Source organism: Pinus tabuliformis, chromosome 7 (genome assembly GCF_031772625.1).
Source record: "Pinus tabuliformis cultivar Carrire ecotype Pingquan chromosome 7, CPIR1, whole genome shotgun sequence".
Classification (NCBI taxonomy): domain Eukaryota; kingdom Viridiplantae; phylum Streptophyta; class Pinopsida; order Pinales; family Pinaceae; genus Pinus; species Pinus tabuliformis.
Genome location: NC_142293.1, coordinates 619380701 through 619398761, shown reverse-complemented (window position 1 = coordinate 619398761; position 18061 = coordinate 619380701). Strand labels below are relative to the sequence as shown.

At 34.0% G+C, this 18061-nt stretch overlaps 1 protein-coding gene across 1 annotated transcript; it reads right to left on the bottom strand.

Annotated features, from left to right (window-relative positions):
* Positions 1-4172: 4172 nt before the first annotated feature.
* Positions 4173-7957, bottom strand: LOC149248962 (uncharacterized). The gene is made up of 3 exons (XM_089451502.1): positions 7492-7957; positions 5086-5215; positions 4173-4845 (listed from the first exon to the last, which is right to left on the bottom strand). Exons 1-3 carry the CDS (start codon positions 7658-7660, stop codon positions 4173-4175), a joined length of 972 nt encoding a protein of 323 aa, XP_089307628.1. The 5' UTR covers positions 7661-7957.
* Between the last annotated feature and the right edge of the window lie 10104 nt (positions 7958-18061).

Genomic DNA, 18061 nt, shown 5'->3' with positions numbered 1-18061 from the left:
GTGGTGATATAAAATTGTAAAAGTTTAGGGTATTGATTCTTATAAATATTTCCATTTACATTAAAATATATAAATTTGATAAAATAATTACTAACTTCAATTAAAAAAAAAAACCAAAACATTAATTTAACTTTCTTTTTGTTTATAAAATTAGCTAGAAAATTATTAGTATTTAAATTTTTAGTAAATACTCACCTTCATATTAAAACATAAAAATTAGGTATAAATAAATTTGCATATTATTTTTTTTTTTCTAAATAAAATTATTCTATTAACATGAAAGGGGTAAAATTACATCTAGACCGTAGTCAAAAGCAATTGCCCTATAGGAGCGGCAGAGAAAAGCAGAGACACTGTCCATGACAGAGAGCTGAGCTGAGAACTAGAATTCAAATCCCACGTAGGGGAGCAAGTATTGACCTTCTGAGTGTGCTTACAAAAATTCAAAGAAACATGTAGATTGAACCATATCTTGCAGGTGTGGATCCATTTATCCACATGACCCAAAAAAAAGCCCGATATTATGGGCCGCATTACAAGTGACAGGAGCAACAGAGAGAGATCTACACATCTGGACGCTCTTCCACAATTCTGCACCAACCGAACTCAGGAAGTTCTCTAGCACGAGCTGCTTCAGTTTCATCCCTAGCGCGAGCATCAGCAACATCAGAAGGACCAGGAGCCATTTCCATCACCACGTCTGAGGCAAAGTGAATTGGAATCTCCGGACTCTGCATAGTGAGAGGATTTGGCGCAGAGATAGAGGCAGGGCCCTCTTGTTGGGCACTGGACTCGCCCACCTCTTGGGATTCTTCATGAAAGATCATTGAGATGTGGGCCGTTATCCTTGGACGATTCTGAGTGCAATTGAAAGAGAAAATCGCAGAGCCGAAAGAGGGAGACGGCGAGGAGTCTGGAGGGTGGTGGCTGGGGAGATGGACGTGCCTTCTCCCACTGCGAGTGTGGGGATAATGGCCGGCGGTGAGGTCGCTGGAGAGGGATGGAGAAGTGGAGGTCGTGCTGGAGGGTGCACGCTGAGGAGTTCCCTTGCGGCTCCTCATCCTATGGCGAAGACGGGGCATCAAACAGAACGCAACAACTCTATTAAAACAAGACCGCTCACCCACCGCCACCGAGCTTAGGCTGATTAAAAAAGCATCCGAACAAAGGTAGGAGACCTCTAGAAGATACTGTGGAAGAAACAGGGGCAACTTCTTAGGATTGCCTGAGCAAAACAAGACCCACTATAACATTGCTGAAAATTGCTGAAAATGTAACATTTGCAGCATAAATAGAGTATCTATAAAGCCATCATACCATAAAAAACTAATAAAAAACATGTATCAACTATGAATCAGAAGAAGTGACTAGTGTTGGATCTCTTGCACTAGAACTTGGAGGGACAGATGAGGTAGCTATGCATGGGATATGGCACTCAATTTGAGCTAGACGGGCGTCCATCTTGTCCATGTGGAATCTCATATTTATTTTCTCTCTTTTTATATCCGCAAGGATAGAAAATATATTGTACTAATCAACCCACCTTTCCATTAGAATCATACTAATCAAAGTTTTCATCTTCCATTATTGAAATAAAGATGGGAGGTACCGTTGTTTTCAGTCCCTAATATGTCTAGAGTCCAAAACCATCTGCCCAAACTCCTCTAGTAACTTTGAGTCAGAAAGTGCATGTCCATCTTTAGTTTCCATGGTTTCAAGGGCTTGAATCTCACTACGAATACTAGTGGGAATGGCTAATTGGAAAGCCTTAACAACATCCTATGCTTTTTGTTGGGTGCGCTTGTGGCCATGAGGACCTCGGCCACCCCCCAATACCTCTCCAAATCCTCATGTGCTTATGTTGCATGGCATATGAATGATAGGGGTTTATATAGGAATAAAAAAAACATAATTCACAGTTGAAAAGACACCAGGGTTCAAACCCCAGGTGAGCACGAAACACATAAATGACAAAAGTATCCCAACATCCCATAATTGGTGAGTATGAAGTCACTAAGGGCCCAATTACCAGAAGCAATAATCTTCCAGAGTGCTCAAAACTAGACTCTAACTGACCAGAGTCACCACAACTAAACCAATTCAACCAAGAAATAGGCTAGCTCACATTGTCATCATTGGGGATTGCAAGCATTCGTGCCAAACACCTAGAAAAATAATGAGTACAAGACAAAGGAATTTGAAAGGGTTTAGAGTTACCCAAGAAGAGTTGAATTCCACCTTTTGTGTTCAAGTTGCACTAGTTGATCTTAGAATTGTGGGTATGATGACCACCAAGAGATTGCCTTCCTCCTTTATTAGCTCATTCCCTAGGTTGCCAGCTTGTTCCTGTGACACAACTTCTTTGAGCTCCATGGTGAGATTGTTTAAATTCTTCTAATGCATAATTATGCTTGGAAATTCTAGTATGCCAAGTCCTCTCTTAATTTTGGGAGGCCATCCAAATTACCAAATCAGTTACGACTCACCTCTTTGCTCAAACTACCTTCTTCCTGAATTTCACACCCAAACCTTTTAAGAATGGTAGAGCATCTATTCTCGACAAGGTGACAATTCATCATGTCTTCCTACTCCCCCCATTGGTGTCCATTGGCTATCCTTCAATAATGCACGGGGTGGCCACACCATCCCCTTCTTTTAATACCCTTTATGTCACTCAATCACCAAGGTGGTGGATGCAATTATCCACGACATCATTGGAAATATAAATAATTTCATTTTAAAATTATAGTTAAATTATCTATTAAAACATCTTCTTCTATATTGGGAAAGCTATTCTTCCCAATAATTTAACAATAATTTATTCTTAAATTTAAATTTATAATTAAAAAAAAAAAACTATACTCTTAATTATTAAACTCATAATCTATTACTAAATATTTAAACCAATTCAAAATACATTATCTATTATGGAATATTTAAACAAATTCAGAGTTACTATATATATATAAATAAATTGAAATATGCCATTTAACACATTTTTACAACAAACTTGGTTTTTGAATAGAATTATATCAAATAGAATTATAATATGATATTTAGTATATATATATAAATAAATTGAAATATGCCATTTCAACACATTTTTACAACAAATTTTGTTTTTGAATAGAATTATAATATGATATTACTAAATATTTCAACCAATTCAAAATACATTCTCTTATTGAATATTTAACCAATTCAAATAAAATAGAATAGAATAGAATTGAAATATGCTATTTCAACACATTTTTACAACAAACTTGACTTTTGAATAGAATTATAATATGTATTAATATACATTCGGGTCAATTTAAAATACATTATCTATTATTGAATATTTAAACCAATTCAAATAAAATAAAATAGAATAGAATTGAAATATGCTATTTCAACACATTTTTACAACAAATTTGACTTTTGAATAGAAATATAATATGTATTGATATACATTCGGGTCAATTTCATAGGGACGAGAGAACTGCAATGGCACTGCATTTCTAACAGACACTGCTTTTGGTAGAAGATAATTAGACTCCTGATTAAAAAACTCCTAACTCAATTTCAAAGCGACAGGAGGAAAGCATTTGTATTTCATCTCCTCCTAACTGGCGTGATCGAAATCAAAAGTATTTTACACATGGTCGTCCTGTCTGGTAACTTTTCATGCTTCGCCTTCACTTTCAAATCTGCACGTTTTTCTTCCTCTGAACATAGTAGGAGTTAGTGCTGCTAGGCCTTCTTCATTCCCCATTGATGAACAATCCTGCTGCACTCCTCCGATCTCAGGAAACTGATAGCGCTTCAGCCTATCAATTTTAATATGAGTTGGTACCCCCAAATTCAGTTCGCCATATCTCAGATATGCATAACCCTCTCCTTCATTCTCATCCTGAGGTTGAATGTTAAAGTGCTGATCAACGTCGGTCCATAGAATTTCTGGTGCACTGAATTGGGGCCGGGAATTTTGTGGTAGGTATGACTCATGCAGCTGGCTTACGAAATCTTCCGCCTTGTTACTCGTATAATCTCCCGGACAAACAATATTGCAATCCGCTGCATTTGAATAGGAATGACCAACGCTCCATGGAGTTATTACAGAAGATGCTGACAACGACGAATTGTGGATCATGATCTCGTTCTCATTTTCATTAATGATATGGCCATCGCTTTCATCTTTTTTCTTTCAAGGAGTTGCTGATCTCAACACCAGAAGGAACAGTGATGGAACAACCAAGAGAGTTATTGACAGAGCAATGCATTTCATGAGATTGTAATGTATTCCACGGGTCTACTAATTTATCACATCTCGAGGAATTTGCAGATTTATAAGAATATTCTTGCGCTTGCAGACCTGGGAATGTAAAAGCCTGAGAAATGCTGTTGCTCGTGTGAGTAGAAGTAGGATCAGTCCACAGCCGTGAACAAGAAATTAGCTGGTTGTTGGTGGGGTCTGCAGCAATTTCAAACTCATTATTTTGCTCAGGCTTCAAATCCACTACATCCTGAACGCAAGAGTGCTGGTTTTCTGCAGTAATCATGGCAGAAAATATGTCATCATGTGCCCGCAGGTACCCTTCAGGCAGGACCTCCGATGGCTTGGCAGACTCATGAGGTGCCATATAAGCATCAGAAGCATTTGCAGACACTGAATTTGTATTGTATGTGTGATCAGATTGAGAGAGGATGTTGGTTTCCCTGCTGTTGTTGCTGGCGGCTTTGCTGGAGGAGGAACAGGGGAGACTGTGCTGCTTGATGTTAAGCTTCTTCTTGATGTAAGAATTCCAGTAATTTTTAATCTCGTTGTCCGTGCGTCCGGGCAGATGGGAAGCAATTTGAGACCACCTGCATCGGCAATGCCATTCATTTTGCTGAATCAATGGACAGAAAGCAGGGACTCATGTGACCAATTATTACGAGAGAAATATGGTTGGATTTATCTAGATTGCAGATTCCAGATATTTTTGGAAATAAACTATTGACTTTTCGGAGAAGTTAGATTTTAGAATATTTCTAAAATCAACCAACAATGTCAAGTTACTGAGAAATATAATAATAAAAGTGAACCGAGCTATAAAGTACAACCTGTTACCCAGAATGGAGTGTAAGTATAGGATCAATTGTTCTTCTTGGAGTGAAATTGCACCGTGTTTAAGCCCAGGTCGCAAGTAGTTAATCCATCTCAACCTGCAACTTTTTCCGCATCTCTGGAGACCTGCACATTGTATATTCATGGCCGTATTATTATGATTCGCCAAACGCCTTTTGTTGGGTTGGGGAGGATGTCTATTCCTTAAAAATGTTATATCGTGTAAAAATAAAAATGGTTCATCTGACCTAGGAGAAGAGGGTAATCACTGAGCGACAATGGAGTTGCACACAGAGAAAAGAGAATTATCTGAGGCTATATCTAGAGTTAGCACAGGGACTTGTCTAAACACGTGGTGGTGATATTTCTTTCTTTAAATCAGATACTAAAATTAATAATAGAAATGAATTCAGCATCCTCAAAATTAAAAATAAAAAATAAAAATTTATTAACTAACTCACACCATATTATTAACTAACTCACACCATATCTAGAGTTTCAAACAGAAGAAAAGTATTTACTAAAATAAAAAATAATTATTAAATATCCAGATTTTTAAAGAGAAGAAAAGTATTTATTAAAATAAAAAATTGATTATTAACTAATTGACAGCATATTCAGAGTTTCACAGAGGAGAAAAGAGAATTGTTTTTAGTGTGGATTTTTGGAAGTTTTTCATGGGGTTTTTTTGGTTTAATTTCTCTAAAATTTTGCAGGAATTTATTAAAATCACAAGTTTGATGGGTAACTCCTGCACAATCCAAATGGGTTCGAGGTTTTTCAGGGTGCTGAATCATACGTACATTCAAAAAACCAATTTAAATAACACATCAAGATTTCCTCTCAATTTTTCGACCAAATTCAGACACCAAAAATCTACAAATCACACTAAAAACAACTCCTCAAATAAATATTGACTAAAATACTATATTTATAAATAACAAAAGTGTAAAAAAAAGGAATTGGCATCAGAGAAAAAAAGTAATAACTGAGAATTTTGAAAGTTTGTAGAACCGGGACCGTAAAAATAAAAAATAATTTTGTTTTGCATTGTAAAGGGTAATTAGTTGGTACATTTTGGAATATTGTGATAATATGACGGATGTGAATGAATTTCAAAAATATTTTGAAATATGAAAACCATCATTTTTAAAAAGTATGTTATTAATATATTAGTTAGTATTTTGAAATATGATATTAATAAATTAGTTGTTATACAGTTTTGTCAGCAAAGGAGGAAATTAATGTTATTTAATAAAAAATTTAAAAAATATATAATAAACTTAGAGTTTTTTTTTTTTTTTCATAATTTAAATAAAAATAATATCTCTTAAATATGGTTATTGATCTAATTTAAATATAATATAAATTATATTATTAATTTTCAGAATTTTTAACTTATCATAATTATTTTTAACTTGAATTTTTAATTAATTATATAAAAGTTTTTTTATGGTTGACTTTTGGAACTTATTAACGAGGTTCATTTTCAAGCCCAAGGTATTGGTGGATTTGAAAAATCCACCAGGAAAAATATTCTATATAATTAATCTCAAGATCACTATGGATAACAAAAATCTGAAATAAAAAATATCAATTAATTATTTTAATATTAAAATGAAATTATACTTTTTATCACTTTATAAACTAAATCTATTTTAAAAAACATCAATCATTATTATTAATCAAAATTAATATATATATATATATATATATATATATATATATAAAAAATTTAAAATAATAAGAGAATAGAAAATCAATTCAGTAAAATTCATATTAAATGTATTATTTAAAACTTTGTCAGTGATTAAATATATGGTATGATTGTAAGAAGAATTTCGGGGTAAATCACATGAGGAAAGACTTTTGTCGACGTGTTTCGAACCAACTTGTCCTCACGATGAACAACACTAGTTGGTTCGAAATGCGTCGACAAAAATCTTTCCTCATGTGATTTATGCCGAAATTCTTCTTACAACTATTATGAATCACAGAAGCCTCGATTCATATATAAAACATTTTAAAAATAAATAAAAACCAAAACTACCAGTATAAGTTTCTGTGAACGTTTTAAGTTTCGGTGAACGTTTTACATTTTCATAACTCTGACAGAAATCTTTATAACTATAATAGTAAAATAACTTCTCAATATATACAAATAAAATAATTTTACACTGGAAAAAAACCTAATAGAAAGCTCGATCTTACAGCTCTGGTAATTGCACCTCTAATAATAATTAAAGGAAAGGTTGAATTGAATAAAATGAAGTAACAAGTTGAAGGCTGCATCTCCAATGTCTAAAGGTTGAATGAATAAAAGAGAACCAATAAATACCTGAAATTTGCACCTCGCTGAATTGAACAGAATAAAACAGAAGATAGGGTACTTAAGTAATTACCAACTTGTTTGGCCACATAGCTCCAGGAACAGCCAATAAGGCGGTTGTTCATCATATAATTGACGAGTTTTTTGTCTTCCTCAGGTGTCCAGAGACCTTTTTTCATTTTTGGTATCTCTGGTTTGGAGGAAATGGGGGATCCTTTTTCTCGCCCTGGTGTGAAACTCATGTTTAAGCCCACTTACCAGTTGCTCCTCTCTGCAAGTGACTGAACTTGATGGTGCGCTCTCCAACCACTGTGTTTACCAGTTGCTCCTCTCTGCAAGTGACTGAACTTGATGGTGCGCTCTCCAACCACTGTGTTTACCAGTTGCTCCTCTCTGCAAGTGACTGAACTTGATGGTGCGCTCTCCAACCACTGTAACGCAGGTTGCCAGAGGTTCATCTGCGCCTGAAACTATGGAACGCAGACATTTAAACACACATTCAGAAAAAGAGAGATCGACAAACACGAGGAAGAATGGATGGAGCCCATCAGCCTTCAATTTTCAATGATGGTCACATGGCCACTTACCAACCCTTGTATTTGATTCCGCCTGTGTGTCACCATAGCATATGCGATTCTTGAATGTAAAGGAAAGGGATTTTATAACTCCCTATATTATTTCGCCTCATCTGAACTCAACCATTCTCTCACTGTGGTTGTGGTTGTGAATAATAAATCAAATGAAAAATGACCTCCTGTACTTTCCCATCAACCTTCACGCTTACATATATTTGTCAACGAAACAATAGTATCCGTACTACTCGCCCTCAAATCCCGATGCATGCTTTCAATCGTTGAACGTTCATCCAGTCAGTTGCAGTTGTGAAAGCTAATTACCTAACTTGACTCGGACATTAAATGGCCAAGCAATACCTAACTTCGCTAATGTGTCCAATTATTTAAATGAAAAAACATTAGAAGCGAACTTGCATGATATGTCCAATCATAAAAGTTCATAACTTGGGGCCGTATGTTTCCATGTTTTTCTTTTACTAGATTATGTGTGACGTGGTCGGGGAGATTCCACATAAAGCATAAGCTAGAGTATAACTAAAACAAACCACGGCTTTATAATCAACCACTCTACCCTCATCACCTCCCAATGGGAACGCTTATAGCTTTCTACGGTAAAGCGAATGATGTGATGTTGAAAATCTTTTGCTAACGTTATAACCATGCACATTGTCAAAATAAAATTATTTGTGTTGAAAGTAAAAATAACGTGATGTCAGTTTTTCTAGAAGTAAATTATGTAATCATGACTTTAAAACACTTAACATTAAGGGATGATATTCTATTTATCATTAACATTATGAGTAATATGACTGTATTAATAAAGTGGTTAATTTTCATTCATTCATGTTATTAGTTTTGAGTATGGGTAAGTTGAATGTTATATGAGAGTGTTTTTATGTCCAAATAAGTGGGAAAATTTTATGGGTTAATATTCACATGTGGGCTAATTTTTTATGTTTTTTCAAAAAAAGATTCGCCCACATTTTATACTATAAAATTATTTTACCTTGTAAATAGCCAAAATTTTATATAGACTAATATAAATCATTAGAAATAGAAATATTTTTACAAAAATATTGCCAACATTTTACAATTTTCATATTAAGGACTATTAAAATTTGTCAAGATTTCTAAACTTTAAGATGAACTTTCATTCTTAAAATTTTCCTTGGTCAAACAACTGCCCTCAAAACATGGATTAAAAATTGTGGTTGTTTCTTTGCAAAAATCTCCCCATGAGTTTATGAAATGCCACAATGAAATCCTATTTATGACCATGTTGTTAATTGTGGAACCTATTGCAACTCCATCTATTAGCTTCATTACTATGTTCATTACGTGATCATAATCAAATTTAAGAATATATGGATGAGAAATATAAAATGAGGGAGTTAGTTTTCTAGTTAAATAAGTTCAAAATTTTCCACTAAACAGGAGGAAAAAGAGTTATTTTTCCTACATGATAGGGAGAAAGCTTATCTAAATGTTTGAGCTCTATATAAAATGTGAGTAGTGTATTATTAAACCGGACATAAGAAACTAGAATTTATGAAAGCATGAACTCACTTGAACTACAATTAGAAGAAGAAAATGACCATTAAGATTAATACCAATACCACTATGTTGAGTAAAAAGTTGGTGAATAACTAGATCAACCTTAGCCTTTGCTATTCCTTGAATTCTAACACTTCACTTAGCTATTTTAAATAGGGAATTTTTTAGGGGTGAAATTTTTCCAATTGGCTATTTTTTGGCCAATTTCTAGAAAACATATTTTCCCATTTAGTTAAAAATTACATAGCTTTTGCACATGGGGAATAGAGGAGACAATGAGAAAGTGTTATGTTAAGGAACTATGTTGTGTAAAGGTCACCAGTTTGAAACTCCACAGGAAAAAATCCACCCATGCTAAGGGTTGTGGCCCACGTCGGGTGTGATCCCCAAGTGATTTCGATTGCTTAGATGCCCTTGGATTGCAACTACTCAAGCCATTGGTTAGGCATGCAAGCCTTCTTAAGACTCACATAACCTAACAACAAAAAAATAAAAAGCCACATAACCTAACAACAAAAAAATAAAAAACCTCATAGCTTTTACTTAAGTATGATTAAATTTATAATATTTTCCAAAAACTTACTAGTTTTATTAGTAAAATACATTTATTTTTATTTGGATATTCACATAAATTTTATATGTATGATTTCTCAAATTAAAATAGTTACCTAGTATACTATACATAGGTGTAATATTTGAATTCTCAAAAAATACTTTGGTTGGCATTGTTGTAGTCGATGTATAGAATGCCATCTAAGGAAGTGATAAGCTATTTTACCAATAAATAGAAGTGAACGGGTGTTTCCAAGATCTTGTTCTTGAAAAAGTCCAGAATCGAAATGAATTGATGATTAATAAAAGTCTTATGGTATAACAAACCCTTGGAAATATAATCACAATACAACATGGACAAATAAAAAAGACAACTTGAATCATTATGGCCATTAACACCCAAATATTGAATATAGATATAATTGAAATAAATATTGAATATAAATATAATTGAAATAAAAAACTAGAAATAGAAAGTTACCACTTAATTACCGAGTAAACTAAAATAATAAGAAAAAATATTTTCCAAAATTAAAATTAAAAAATTTAATTTCATCTTCCTATTTGCAAAGACAATAGAAAATATACCCTCCTTATATAATATCATTATTCTAAGTTATATTTTTTTATTAATCAGATCCCTATTTGAAATGAAGACACTTATCAATATTAAAAAAAACTTAAGTTAATAAAAACCTTTAGAAAATATTAATATCCAATATATAAAACAATTAAAATAATAAGTAGATATTAATAATTTTCCAAATAGTTAGCAATTTTCACTCCATAAAAGCTTCACCAAGCACTATCTTCACTAATTTTTAGAAAACTTATTCATAATTAGGGCTCATGTTAACATGATGTCAGTGTTTAGGTATTTTTGTAAATGAGTATTTATAATGGTTGTCATTGAAGTGTATCAACGAGGCTGAGGCTGACGATATCGTGCTTCCTTTCCATCGTGAATTTGGCATAGACTTATTAAATTTTAGTAGCTCACTAATATGGTAACATCCGGTGGCTTTTCGTATAGTCAACTAAAAACCAAACCCAATAGTAATATACTCAACTCCTAGTCCATATATTTTGTAGCAACTCATCACTTGTCCCTGTGACACCATCGTAATTCATTAGCCTAATTCGAAACTTCATTCCTTTTCCTCAAATTCCTATGCTCTATGATATCTGTTAGTCATACCATATGGGTTGGAACTTGAGAAATGGGCCAAATTTTACGTAAAATCGACATAAACGAACATGAATAGTAATAGTGGGTGCATCTATACATTGAGGGGTTGTATAACACCTACTAATGTCAACAAATGAAGGAAGGTATATATTGAGGGGATGGATAACACCTACTAATGTCAACAAATAAAGGAAGGTATTTTCATGAATATCAACTTAAAGTTGGTGTTGTATATTGATAGGAGCTAATAAGACAAATAAGAAGAGGCTTTAATTTATAAATAAGATAGATAAACACCGATTCTAGGCCTATTGAGATGTCCTCGCCTTTATATGAAATGAAAGTTTTTGTACACATGGATTTTATGATAAAAAATAAATATAGTGACGAGGAAAAGAAGAATTTTTTTAATGATCCCATGGGTTTTAGATAGTTAGGGATTGTATGGTTAAGGTGTAATGGTCACTTTTGTTTTTGAAGAATTCATTTTTACTATGCAATCTTTCGCTCCATCTCACTTCTCACCCATTCAATTCATTGTATAACTCTCTCTACTTAATCCTCCACTCTAGTGTACTCCACGTCTCTCCAAACACATGTAATACCACAAAATGGATATCTAACATGGCCTATAACTTTCTCATCCCATGCACCATATTTGCATTCAAATCACTAGTAGGAAGCATTCGCCCAAAATTTCAAGACATTGTTGATGCTAGAATTGCTCTTTGATAAATCTACCCACTAAACACCATAATTTCCAACCACACTATCATCACCCACGACATTAAGCTTCACATATCAATAATTCTTTTCTATTATTAACTTTTGGTTTTCAAAATTCCCCTTTTCTCAACAACTTCTTCTTCCTCAATCTCATGGACCATGTTAGGTTCTCATTTTCAATATTTTTTTCGCTTATTTTTCTAAAAATTTTCCTTCTATAGTCATAATTTATGATTTTTTATCCCTCACCCTCACCCTCACCCTCACCCTCACCCCATTTTGGCACAAAAACCTACAATCTATAAAATAATGCATGAAGGAACCATTTTTAAGGTAAATTATTTATTTTTATAATTTTTATATTTAAATAAGTAATTTTGATTATGAATTATTTTCTAATAAGTCACTACAAGAATATTTGATTCTATAGCAAGTATATAAATTTTGTACCCGATACCATAGTTAGAAGCAAGAAGATGGACATGATCACAAATGAGTTGGAGATGGACATTTGTTCAACAACTAGGTCATGAAAGCAAGAAGACAAGTGGTACATGTCAGTCATTGTCCAAGTCAATGGGGTTTTCATGAAAGGAGAACTAAAGTTCGTGATAACTTATAAACAAATATCATATCAGATCGAATAGAGTATCACATTGAAGATCAATCGACAGATTTATTGAACCAATTTTGAAGATGATAATAGAGGAAATGATTACCAGAAATCATATTTCTATAGGATACTTTGTCCAACAATTCAATTTGATTGGTAATCCATAGGTTTTAAGTCATATAATAAATCACTTAGAATGTTATATAAGGAGGTTATATTATAAGATAAATCATCTTGAGAAGATTTGTATTCAGTTTCCTTTAGCTAATATACAAACAATGATTTGTGTCTACACATGTTTCAATCCTAAGAAATTTGTACGCTGAGTTAAGTTAGTAATGTAGCATTTTTGCATTGAAAAATTGAACCACATTGAGAGCCCATTGTGTAAAGGTATTCGTCGCTATTCAAATCTTGATTTGATTATTTAATTCATGTTATAACTTTCATTTTAATTTCTAATTTTTTGTTTCTTCAATTCAGTATTAAAATTTCATTTTATCCATATTTATAGACTGCTAATTTCAATATGGTGTCATGCTTTCAATATAGCTAAAATAAAAATGACATCTGATTTATAATTTGAGAAATTACTTCACCATTATTATATAAGACATCATTTGAAATGCATGGTTAAGGATTGTAATGGATTGTTAAAATAAGTAATTTATAAATCATATATTTGATTAGTTCTTGTAGTATATTATTTATTAAATTTAGAACATTATTATTTAACAACCGATATTGCACATATAATGTATATGCTTCACAAGATTACGAATCAAGATTGATAATTAAATGAAATGAATTTAAAAAAATTAAATTACTTGACATTTTGGTGCCATTACCAAGGAAGCATTAAAAATAATTAGTTCAAAATTACATAGAAGCAAATAGAGATAGATATAAATGCATTTAGAAAATATTTTAGAATAATTCATGGTAATTAGAATGCATTAATAGGAAAAGAGATTCTAGAGTTAGATTTGTTCCAACCACTTGACCACTCATCACTCCATTCAGTGCAACTTGTGGTGCAATAAGAGACACATTACCTATAAGTACATTTACTAGAGGAGGACACTTAGGTCAAGTTTTCTCAAGATAGAGGGAAATCTAAATAAGAAGGAGAATAAATCATAGATATATCAAGTCCACAATGAGTAGTTATAATCTAGTCTCATCACAATGAAGAAAAATTAACAAATGAAGATCCATAATTACCATTCATTGATAATTCTATACAAGAACCATAATGTTTTGTTTCATCAGTAAAAATTTTGCAGGGAAATATATATATGATAATGAAGAATGAAAAAGAATAGAAGGAATAAGGGTAAGAGTAATAGTAGTTGACATAAATGTTAAAGAAGTATATGGCTTTATTATTCAGGATCCAACAAAAAATGTCAACATGAAAAATATTTCACCATCTGAATGCTTCTTAATTTACATGCTATGATAATAGAGATCTCAAAACTTTAATTTTTTTACTTTGAAGTATTATGTCATAGTTATGGTTACCTTGAGAGGAAAATGATGATTAAGAAGCATCGACATTGGTGTTCACTAGTTCTCTATTCCCCCCCTTATATCTTTGTTTTCATGTTCCTTTTAGGCTTTCTCCTAATCTTGCAGTTCACCCTTCTATTGAGTTTCACAATGACATAACCACCTAGAGGAGGTGCAACTCCATCCTAATAAAATTTTGTCTTAGGAGATAATTATGCCCAATGGTAATGAAGTAGCCACACCTTATTAATCACCAGCACACTTGAAAAAAAAAGCTAAAGAAATTGTTCGGGGAGGTAGAGACCAAACCCCCATGGGGATCTGTTCGGAGAAATGCAACCAGGGTAGATGCCTACCCAAAGAGGTGAAAACCATGAAACATAAGGTCATATCTAGAATGTTAGATGAATGCATACAACACATGAAGGATCACACATTGATATGAAAGTTCATAGGGCTATGATCAACAGAGAGGTCTAGTAATTTGGATTTAGAACAAATGGAAACCCAATGACTGGATAGATCTAAAAATTTGGGCTAAAGGTTTTTTCAGGGTTATATTAAAAAATATAGAAGGCCATAATAAGGTTTTGAAAATGTCCCCTAGTTCTTAAAAAATTCAAACCTCTCTCATGCAATTGTGCAAGGAGCACTACAATTTGGAGAAAGAGGAATTTCTAACCAATCTACTATGGGTTCGATTCTTCTCTCCTCCCAAGGAATTTCTGAACAAACATGTACTAGATAGTATATGGAACACAATTTGAACATTTGTAAAAATATCATAAAGCTAGAAAGAGGTGTCGATACACCTCATATGCTTACACTTGAATATATATGAACATCTCTCCCCCTCTTTCAGCTAGCTTCTTCAAGAATATGATAGTTCAAAAGATATCTATGGGCTATCCTTCCAAATGCTCTAACCCCTTTGCAATGGCCCTCTCAATGCTTATATAGCAATCGATTTGGGAATGCCAAGCTCCTCCTAGAGTTCATTAGGGAAAAAGCCATGAACCTGCCCTGTTTACAAGCCTTTTCCCCTTTGCCTTCATTCTCAGATTGGAATTTCTCCAAATATCTTGATTTTTGGAGTTTCCTTTCTTTTCTTGAGCAAATTTAAGGATTTAATATCTAGATATTTATGAGAAGATTTGTTGGCATGATCTTTTGAACATCCCTTAGGTTCACTAATGCTCCACTTGGTCTAACAACATGAGTTAGCAGGGTGACTAACGCTCCTTTATGCTTCGTAACAAGCTTTATAAAGCAGGTTGATAGTGTATAGAGAGTGTTAGTGTGGATTCCAGGCCTACACTTGTGGTCTTTGCTTCAGTCATCTTGTTGTTCACCTCTGAGTTGATGAGGAGGTCAATTTGTCGTATAAAAATCGATCACTAGATTACAGCATGTCCTCTAATCCTTTCTTGTGTATATTCTCTACTGATGAAAGCATTGAAGAGATCATGATGTCAGACGATGCATCGAGGGATGAACATCATCATCTCTCCTCCTTCCCAAATACCATTGAAGATAATCTCAGTGGTGTCTACTTACCTAATTTTTTCGAGCCTTATATGCATCTTGTTATCTGTTGGTATCTTTGCAAAATGGGGTATTGACTTTATGACATGTAACCCTCATTCGAATAGGGGGTATGGTTATATTATTTTCATTGTTTGCTACTTTAATAAGTGGGTCGCACTAATGCCAATGTTCAATAACACCAGTGAAACAACTACATACTTTTTCTTCAACCACATGATTGCTAAGTTTGGTGTTCCGCAAGAAATAGTTACAGATCACATGAAGCATTTTCGGAATCATATGATGATTGAATTAGCTGCAAAATTGTGACTTTCACATGAAAATTATACTCTGTATTATCGTCAGGCTAACATAAAAGTTGAGGTGATCAAACAAGTTCCTAAGACTATGATTCAACATATGATAGGGGTCCATAAATCAGACTAGCACTTTATTCTCTTTGTTTCCTTGTGGGAATTTCGAATTCAGTTAGGACTGCTATCGGATTAACACCCTTTGAGTTGGTGTATGGTCTAGAAGCAATCCTCCTCATCGAATGCAAAATTCCATCATTGAAACTAGCTATCTATCTTCTTCCTACTAGTTCCACAGAGGAGGAGCGTCTTTTACATCTAACTCGTATGGATGAAACATGGCGCAATGCCACATTAGCTAATAAATCTCATAAAAAGTGCATCAAAGCACAATATGACAAAATTTTCAAGCCTAGAGTCTTCTCAGAAGGAGATCTAGTTCTCTTATATGACTAGGAGTCTAACAAGTTAGGTCCAAGAAAGTTCTAGCCCATGTGGCTGGTGTTGGCTTCAGGGGGCTTGGACCCAAGTTTAGAGTTAGCTGCGCTAACCAACAAAACCCTACACTACTGACCCTTTTAGCAACAACAGGAGTAGCACAGGCTGCAGTCTCACCCAAGGAAGTATTAGGGGATGCTAGAACTAAGTTTTTGCATCCAAAGTATTATGTGATGTGTTTCTATTACACTTAGGGCTTTATTCTGCCTTCGTGAACCCTAACCCTTAAAACCTAGAAATTATAGTAACTAATAGATAAAAAAATCAAACCATTCACTAATTGCTTTAAACATTCATAACATCATGCAATTAAATAGATCTACCCCTTTCGCGCATCTATTAAGTAAAATAAATTGCAGTAAACAAATCAAACATACAATAATTTCAAAAGTAAACAATAACATAAAGGTACACAGATAATGCTCCAAAATAACCTTTATTATGATTAGATCTTCAATTATAGGGTCTTTCAACCCTGAGCACATAGTTGCGAGGGCCTACGCACTCAGCTGCAAACTTACCAAGGACTCCGCTCGCACAGTTTTAGGAGACTTCCCCTTAATCTAAGTATAGAATTGGAAAAATAGACCCAAAACTTGTCTATCTATGCTCTTTGCTATCTTGACTTTTCTATGATCCTATACGAATGTTTTTATATCTTTCTCTATTACAATACCATGGTCTGCGAACCATGGGCGGGTTGCAAAAAACTAACTCTCAACCAACTAAGGGGCTTTGACCATCCTAAAGCCCCTTTGACTCCTATCGACATGTGCGCTCTACTCCTCAAAATGTGGAGACTTTACAATATTAACAAAACTTTTACAAAATTTAACCCCAAGGGATCTTGGCCCAATAGGCCCCCAACACAAATTTGTGACACATCCTGAGTCACTCTATTGGCATTGCCTCGATCTTTGCCTATAGACTGTTGACCTCTATCTTCAATGCTTGAAGATCTACTATTCCCTATGCATCAACTTGATGAAATTCCTCAACCAATTTCTTTGTAGTTGTACCTTAGACTGCAAGGCCCATGGTTCTCTATGTTTGTTGCATAGCCTTCAACTTGCTCTACACCATTTGTGTCCACTGCCTTGCCTCATCAGCCTAGTCTTGTGTCCTTAAGGATATGATCGATGCCTTCCAATGCAACTCATCAATCTAGCTCTGGATGAACTTTTACTCATGTAATCTGGTGAACCTTTGCATTGGTGCTAAGGTCTGTGTTGTAGCTCTGATCTCATCAAACTGCACCTATTTTTCTTAGATTTCTACTTCGATTTTCTACAAGTGTGGATCCTCCTGTAGCGAGGTCCATGGCTCCATGGTCTGTTCAAAGAACTGGCTGTAATCCTTGACTACAGCTTCTAGCATAGTCATGTCTTCATTAATAGTAGCCTCATGCTGCTCTCTGACTTTCGAAGGAATGGTTGGCTGCAGCTTGTTGGACCTCATAATTACTCTCTCTTTGAAAACTTTTCTCACTTCTTTCTCTTGTTTTCCATAAAAGACGGATCCTCATCATTGATAAATGATAGATTTTGTCTCAAGGAGGACATTAAATGATTGACATGTTATAC